Below are 8530 nucleotides of genomic sequence, written 5' to 3'. Positions count from 1 at the left end.
CTTTAGATTCAAACCTAGGGGACAAAGATCTTAGAACTTTTTCAACCACAACAGCCTCTTTTATTTCTTCACCCAAATTTTTCATACAATTTACAATCTCATCTACACGAAGAAAATAGTTAGCCACGCTTTCATCATTATACATCCTGAGATTTTCATACTGAATCCTGAGGGTTTGAAGTTTTGCTCGTTTTACCTGATCATCTCCTTCATAGCTCAAAACAATCTTGTCCCATATCTCTTTTGCGGATTTAAACTGCATTACCTTGACAAATTCTGATTGAGATAGGCATCCTAATAGAGTATTGACCGCCTTTGCATTTGTTTCATATTTCTTCTTCTCAGCCGGATCTGTAGGAGTTGCTGATCGAAAATTATACCCTGTATCTATGATATCCCAGACTTCTGTGCCTAGAGATTGAAGATAGGCGGTGACTCTTACCTTCCAATAAACGAAGTTTGTCCCATCAAAAATCGGTGGCCTGATTGATGCTTCCCTCTGTAGTCTCTCATGATGCAAGATCTTTCTTCAAGCAATCAAGCTTCTTCTGAAGAACCTGCTCTGATACCAATTGTTGGAAATAATACTGAGAGGGGGGGTGAATCAGTATTATCAAGTCAAATATTCCTTTTTCAAAATCAAATGATATACGCTACTTCAGTTAATTAAACCCGCGTATATACGCAACTATGCAGAAGAAAACCCGTGTATATAATGCAAATTTTTAATTTACTTTATATTTCTGATGTTGATTGTTAATCTATGTTTCAGAAGAAAATAACCAGTAACCAGAAACAGTAAAACAGAGCAGAAAGAAAATCGCACATAAGAACACAAGATATAAGGTGGAAACCCAATGTGCGTGAAAACCACCTGCTGCAATTCGTCTCTATCTTCTCTTTAATTAAAAACTTCTTTTTACAATTGTACTGGTGCAGTCCTTTACCAGTACGTAGGCTGCAACCTGCAGAGAGCTACAACCCTCTCTCGTTTTCCAGCTTCTCCTGGAAGGGAGCTACAACCCCCTTAGCTCTTGCACTAGCCAAGATACTAGTACGTAGGTGTTGTCCTACATAAGGCTACAACCTTCTCTTTCTTTCAGGGACCACGTTTCATAAATTTTCAGACTGGATCCATGAACATCAATCAAACATCAAGAATTTCTGCATCAACCAATCACCTTTTCACCAATCAAAACTGAATCAACATAAACACTTCTCTGACGACTGTACCCAGATCACAGTAACAATACCACACACCAAATCTGAACCGAAAACACTGTAGCAATAAACAGAAGCAGAAAGATCACAACTCAAAATATATACGCTACTTTAATGGCCTGAAACCTGCGTGCATACGCTTCTGCTTATGGAACAACCTGCGTATATGTTGTTTTCCTTCACTGAACCAGTGTATATACGTGCCTTCGCTTCTCTGAACCTATGTACAGATCTATAAAGGATAATTCGCTCTTTCAGATATAAATAAGCCAGATTGTCAATTTTATAGATCAAGCAAGCGCCACAAATAACAGATCAAAATCATACAAAGATACTACCATTCAAGCTTAAAGATTATGATCCATCAATAGAACTTATCCTTCTCTTTGCGCTAAGGTTCCTCCTTCATCCAGATCTGCACCATAACCCAATTACCAGTATTCTAGATCTAGCACTTTATCAGATATTCAATAATAATTCAGATGATGCCTTGCCAAATGATCTCCTTCCTCATTTATAGTTTTAGGCCTTCCACAATACCACGGTCCAAAACCATAATAAACCAATACCACGGACCCAATATCTGGGATCAACACTTCTGAGCATCTGAAGTGCCTAGCTAAAAGTATCATAGGTAAGGAAGTAATTTCAGAGTTTAGAGAAGTCTTGATCAATATCAATCTTTGTCTCCTTCTCAGAGATTCCGCTGGAAATAGTTGATTTCTGCGAAGTGGTGGAAGATTATTATGCTGTATCTCCTTTAGGGGCGGGACGGGCATCAGTTTCTTTGGAAATGACTCAAGTTGACTCATACCTACACTCTTTGCTCAGCCTGCTGGCGGCCTCAGGTGAGTATATTTAATCTGTGAGTTGTTGCCATCCACTATCTTTCTGCTAATTATCAAAAATAGGTATGTAAAGGAACTATAAAGCAGTAGCCGTTTTATCGAACTAAGAATTATGGAGCTGGTGATTTAGTTTTTCTTGAGTAGTATGAGATTGTTTAGAATGGACAGGGAGTAGAGTGGATTCAATCAACCATAATTTCACCCCCATGTCAATGGATGTGAGACGGTCATGGGCATCGTTCCTAAAACCTAAGAATTTCTTTGTTATTTCCAAGCCATGCTCAGACTTTCGATTTAGGATTTGCCATTGGTGGTGTGTTTTCCAATTAGTGTGTTGCTATTTTCTTTGCCCAGGGGATTCTTCCTGAAAGCCCTCCCTCTGCAACCAGACCTCTTTCCCTTTGCCTGAATCTTCAGAGGTTTTCAGGGCTGGCCTTTTTTTTTTTTTTTTTTTTTTTTTTTCCGGGATCCGATTCCCGCTCTCATAAGTACAAAGTTTTAAAATCATGCTCTGTCTGGAATTTTGGTTTGTGGAAACTTTGTACTTTCCCTGGAGTCTCGAATCTACTGAAGAGCCACATATGAATTTGGGAAATAAATCTAGCCGTCGTTCTCCATTTCCTTTTTATGTCTGTCAGTATCCAGGTCATAGTTCTGTCCTCCCCTGTTATAGAAACTCTGTCTGAAGGATAAGCATTTAAGTCCTCAAAATCCCTATATAAGGGCTACTCTATCCCGAGGCTTTTCGGATCTGTACTGCAGCTTAATTTCAATTTTTTAGGGTTTTGGGTCTCTGGGTATTATTCAATACTCTCTGTCAGTCCATCCTGGATCATATCTGTGCAGGTCTGGGTGTAGTCCTCTTGATCCAAGAAGTAGGTGGAAAATTAAATAATGTCTGACACCTCTGATCTCGAGGCAATGATTCAAGCAGCGATTCAGGCGGAATCGGCTCAAAAATCTGCCAGAGGGGATTCCGAGTGGCACTCCATGCTGGAGGAGATGCTTATTCATCCTTCGGTCCCACACAATGAAAAAAGTGGCCTGCCATTTGAAAAATGTGTTATTCCAAATCCGGGAATGGATGTAACACATAAATCAGGGAAAGAAGTTCGTTTCAAAGGAAATAACAAACCTGTTAAAACCATTCCCCCTCCTTCTGCCATTAGCATCAACAATAGCCACCTATCAGATCGCATTGACAGCCTACAATCTAAAGCTTTAGTTGGGAGATGGCATTTCCCAGAGCTAGATAATGTGAAAATGAGACGATGGTTGGAACAGCAATGGAAGCCATTAATTGGTTATATGCCGATAACCTCCAGGCTTTTAAAGGAATGGTATTGTTTCCACTTTCTAGACTTTGTTGATCTGGAAATCATCCTAAATCATCAATGGGTTTATAAAAGAAGTTTTTTGGCCCTTCACAGGTGGTACATGGGATATAATCCACTGAACAACATCCCTTCTGATAACTTAATCTGGGTCAAACTACCGGGTCTACCATTAGATCTGTGGTCAAAGGAAACGCTAGAGGAAATTGGCAATGCTATTGGAAGGTGCGTCTATGTGGATCCTTGGGTTTTAGGGGAAAAAGACAAAAGGATAGCCTGGATTTTGATAGATAAACCTTTCAGGGGGGATTTCCGGCTCACATAGACATTCAATGGAGAGACTTAAAAATCAGGCAAAGGCTCGACTTCTTGGGAATACCATTTAGGTGCTCTGGCTGCCATCGCACAAGGCATCTAATCAAGAACTGCCCAAGACATCTTCCAATTAATCGCAAACAGCTTGGTCATTATAGATACGCCGCGAAGATCGTCAAAAGCTCATCCCCGGAAGGGGATTCTGAAATTTCGCGTCCTAAAAGGAATATAGTGCGTATGGATTCTGATAATCGATTGGATTCTTCAGAGAAGGAACCCCGATCATCATCCCAATTGAGGGAGTCAACTCCATCTACGGAACCGGTCTCGGACCATGGTCAGCCTGTAAACCCTCAATTGCTGGAGCCCATTTCTCCGTCCATGCCCCCTCTGGAGCCTGCTTCGGACCACGATTGTCCGGTTATCCCACATATTCCGGAGCCCATTTCGCCATCTATGCCCCCTCTGGAGCCTACTTCGGACCATGATTATCAAATTATCCCTCATATCCCGGAACCTCCTTTGAACCACGAGATCCCTTGCCCAAATCCATCTCCTCATCCTTCTATGGATCTGCTCCTGACAATCGGTTCCAATCACCCTATTCATACAGAGGAAAAGAAATCATGATTTCGCCCACTCCAGCTAACTCGCCTTCCTCATCTCCCACGAATTCGGTAGGCAGCGATTTGGACTTCCTACTGAACAAGAAATCACTCCAACTAAGAGAGCTTACAATCCACAAACCCCTCGGCCAATCCGTAATCTCTCTCTGGTTGATGTCCCAATTGTAGACATGACTGAAGACAGGCCTCTTAGAGCATGCAAGGCCGGGACCTTTTCAAAATGAATTTTGCAATCTCCATGAATATTAGAGGATTGGGGGCAGACCCCAAGTTTTTGGCTCTAGAATTTTTTTTTCATTTTGAAAATCCTAAATTATTCTAATACAGGAGACAATGCATGATGCCTATGATGCCATTTCTTATTTTAGAAAGATGTATCCCTCATGGCATATCTCGGCCACTGAAGCGAAAGGCCTCTCGGGAGGACTAGCGGTCCTCTAGGACCCCTCCTGGATCAAGGCGAGAACTTATAGTTGTCTGGCAGGGATTTTAATTTATGGAAAATTGAGATGACACAAATTTCCCATCAATGTTCTCAATATGTATGCACCCTACAGGGATAGAATGATCTTCTGGGAGAAAATATTGGACTCTGAAATTTTTGATTTGGAAAATTTATTGATTGCAGGTGACTTAAATCTTACTTTAAGCATGGATGAGATATGGGGAAGCAATAGGAAAAAGGATCCTATAGCCGAAAAACTGAAAAATGAATTTCTTAAAAGAAATTTAGTGGATGTCACTCCTTCACAAATGAGGCCGACTTGGGAAAATGGCAGAAATGATGAAGCATATGTGGCAAAGAGATTGGACAGGTTCCTTATTCATGCTAGTGTGATTGATTGTATGGGCATGCCGTTTTCTTCAATAGAAAACATTGTCATTTCAGATCATAGACCAATTAAGCTAGGCTGGATGGAAAGGAACTTCAGGAAGGGATACTCTTTCAAGTTCAATAGCTCTTTTCTGGAGGATCAGGGATTTAATGATCTCATTAAAAAATCATGGTCTGAGCTCTCAAAAAACAAAAGTCCTTCCACGCTCCTGATGACCTTTAAGGACAAAATGGACCACCTCAGGAGAATTGTGAAAATTTGGCAATATGAGAAAAGGCAATCAAATAGAAAAGAATTAAGAAGTATCCAGGAGGCTTTAGATAAGGCATCAAAGGCTTTTGCTTCTCAGAGTCTGTCATTGGACTCAAGATGCCTCATAAAGGAGCTGCAAAAAAAGAAAATCAAAATCATGGAACAAGAGGAATCCTACTGGCAGCTAAAAAGCAGAGCGACCTGGATTAAACAAGGGGATAGAAATACAAAGTTCTTTCATAAGTTCGCAAATGCAAGGAGAGAAAAAATACCATCTGGAAGATAAGAAATGGCAACGGTCAGCTTATTTATTCTCATAATGATATTACAAATGAGGCAGTAAGTTTCTTTGGGAAGCAATTTCAAAGGTCTGAAGTATGCAACTTTAAAGATATCTTGTGGGGTATCGAAATTTTCCCGAAGATGTTTGATGAAGAAGCAAATGTTAAAGTCTTCCAAAAAATCTCTGAGGAAGAGCTTCTTGGGATTATGAAATCATTTAAAGCTGATAAATGTCCAGGGCCGGACGGCTGGACAATAGAGTTCTATATCCATTTCTTTGACCTGTTCAAAGGTGATTTGCTAAAAATGGTAGAGGGTTCAAGAATGGCGGGCAGTATAAACTCTAAAGTTGCATCCACCAATATTGCACTCATCCCAAAGAAAGATGAAGCTGAGTCTTTTATGGATTACTGGCCGATCTCTTTATGCAACATATCTTATAAAATTATTGCGAAAATAATCGCAGAAAGGATAAAAGATTACTTATCTACGTATATCTCATCAGAACAACATGCATTTCTAAAAGGGAGGAACATACAGGATGCTGTGGCAAGCACACAGGAAGGACTATTTACTATACAGAAAAGGAAAAGGAATGCAGCCATTCTTAAGATTGATCTCCAAAAGGCATACGATTGCCTAGATTGGGGATTCCTCAGATGCTTATTGGTAAAAATCGGCCTTAATTCTGGTATGACAAACTGGATAATGGCGTGTGTCGAGATGGTGAATTTCTCGGTGATCATAAATGGAATCCCCTCCCCTTTCTTCTCTGCATCCAGAGGGCTCCGACAAGGATGCCCCTTATCGCCTCTGTTATTCATTCTGGCAATGAATACTCTTAGTCTCCACATAAATAAAGCTATCGAAGAGTCCAGAGCTTTTCCACTTAAAGTTTGCAGAGGAATCTCGATATCTCACAACCTGTTTGTTGACGATATCATATTATTCAGAATGCTATGCAAGATTACTTGGGCATGCTTCTTCGTCATTTTGGATAATTTTCAAAAAGCAACAGGTCTCAAAATCAATTATGAAAGGTCTGCCTTTTTTCACAACAGCTCGATTCAGGAGATGATCGATTGGCTGTCGGAGTTGTTTGGAATCAATGCCCATCCTATCGGGCGTGGGCTAAAATACTTGGGCTTTCAGTGTAAAGCCGCAGGGTACAAAAAGGAGGACTGGGGTTGGATCCTAGACAAATACCATAAGAGAATTTCCGTCTGGCAGTACAGATTTCTTTCTCTTGGAGGCAGAGTAATCCTTGCCCAGTCGGTGTTAAATCAGATGATGGTATATTGGGCACATTTATTTCCCATCCCTGCTAGCATTATTTCGGCAATGAATAAGCTCACGGCGAGCTTTATTTGGGGAGACTGTGCAGCGGGGAAAAAATATCATCTATCTTCCTTGGCCAATTTATCCAAACCAAAGGTACTCGGAGGCTGGGGCCTTTTAGATTTGAAATCTTTCGGCAAGGCATTACTGTGCAGGTCGCTATGGAGAGGAGTGTTTAAGGATGGGCCGTGGAGCTACATTATTTGAGGCAAATACCTAAGAAGGAGGAGCCTGGCACATTGGCTCAGAAGAAAGCAACTGGGCTCTCCAAGAGGATCACCAATATGGCAAAGCTTACGAAAATTGGCATGTTTTTTCTGGAAAATTTATCCTGGCATTTTCAATCAGGCAAAGATATTCTCATTGGAAAAGACTATTTTATAGCCGGTCCTGATGTGATTGAGATTCAATTTCCTTTGCTAAATTTCTTTCCACAGATTTGGTATTTTTTACTGGGAAAACCTCATTGCATAATGGAACGGTCCCATTGCCCAATGGAAGGACGCTGATCTTATGCAGATGCCAGCAGACATTGCCTCTCTGTGGGACAAAATTAAACTGCGTCTCAGAAACTGTGGAATCTTTCGTTCAAAGGAACACGATAGTCTAACCTGGAGAAGTTCTAAGGTTTTATATCAGGTCCAAGTTAAGGATGTTTATAAAGACTTGATAAGCAAAGCTCCTTCGTTGCTCAATCCGCCCTTTCCGTCCATTCTATGGAAAACAGGATGTCCCTTAAAGATGATTTTGTTTTCTTGGCTGGCTTTTCACGACAGGAACCTTACTTGGGATAACTTAAGGAAGCGTGGTTGGCAGGGGCCGGGGGTTTGTCCCATCCGTTGGGCTGAAGAAGAATCTAATTTCCACCTTTTCTTTGCCTGCAAGAAGACTCGTCTTTTATGGAGGAATTTGGAGCATGCCCATGGTGTCCAGCTCCCATCTCTTTCTTCGACGATTGATGCATTCTTATGGTGCTGCCTTCAAAAGGAAACTTGGAGATCAATTTTCATATTTGCGGTGTGGTGCATATGGAAATGGCATAATAAGGTTATCTTCAATGGTAAGATCCCCCATCTCTTGGAAATTCTTTCCTCCATCTCTTCTATTTTTGAATCAATCCCGCAGAGTACTCCTAAGATGCCTCTCCAAAAAAAATGTGGGATTCAGCAGGACCTATCTGTCATGCCGAGAGCTTTCTTCGATGGGGCTGAGCAGGGGGGCCAATGTGGCTGCGGGGTTCATATTGTGGTAAATGAAACATGTATTTTTCAGCTGTTCTGGAACGGAGGCAGTGGCTCAAACAGTAAGGCGGAAGCAATGGCCCTTGCTGGTCTCCTGCATTTTTGCCTTTTTCTCAATCTTCAGGGTGTTTCCATCTTCGGTGATTCAAAGGTCTTGGTAGATAGTCTCTGTGGTAAGAACTCTATTAGAAATCCGTAGCTCTTGGGATGGATTGAGAGGATTAATTTTTTTTGGAA

At 41.1% G+C, this 8530-nt stretch overlaps 1 protein-coding gene across 1 annotated transcript; it reads left to right on the top strand.

The window, feature by feature from the left end:
* Positions 1-4884: 4884 nt before the first annotated feature.
* On the top strand, positions 4885-5718 carry LOC149249401 (uncharacterized). Its single transcript, XM_089452828.1, has one exon. The coding sequence runs from the start codon at positions 4885-4887 to the stop codon at positions 5716-5718; it is 834 nt and encodes a 277-aa protein (XP_089308954.1).
* Positions 5719-8530: the final 2812 nt, after the last annotated feature.

The sequence above is a fragment of the Pinus tabuliformis genome, chromosome 7 (genome assembly GCF_031772625.1).
Source record: "Pinus tabuliformis cultivar Carrire ecotype Pingquan chromosome 7, CPIR1, whole genome shotgun sequence".
Taxonomy (NCBI): Eukaryota; Viridiplantae; Streptophyta; class Pinopsida; order Pinales; family Pinaceae; genus Pinus; species Pinus tabuliformis.
This window is presented reverse-complemented; position numbering and strand designations above follow the sequence as displayed.

Excerpts from the sequence above, each read along its gene's own strand:
- LOC149249401 (XM_089452828.1), top strand. The coding sequence starts at position 4,885 with ATGTATGCACCCTACAGGGATAGAATGATCTTCTGGGAGAAAATATTG.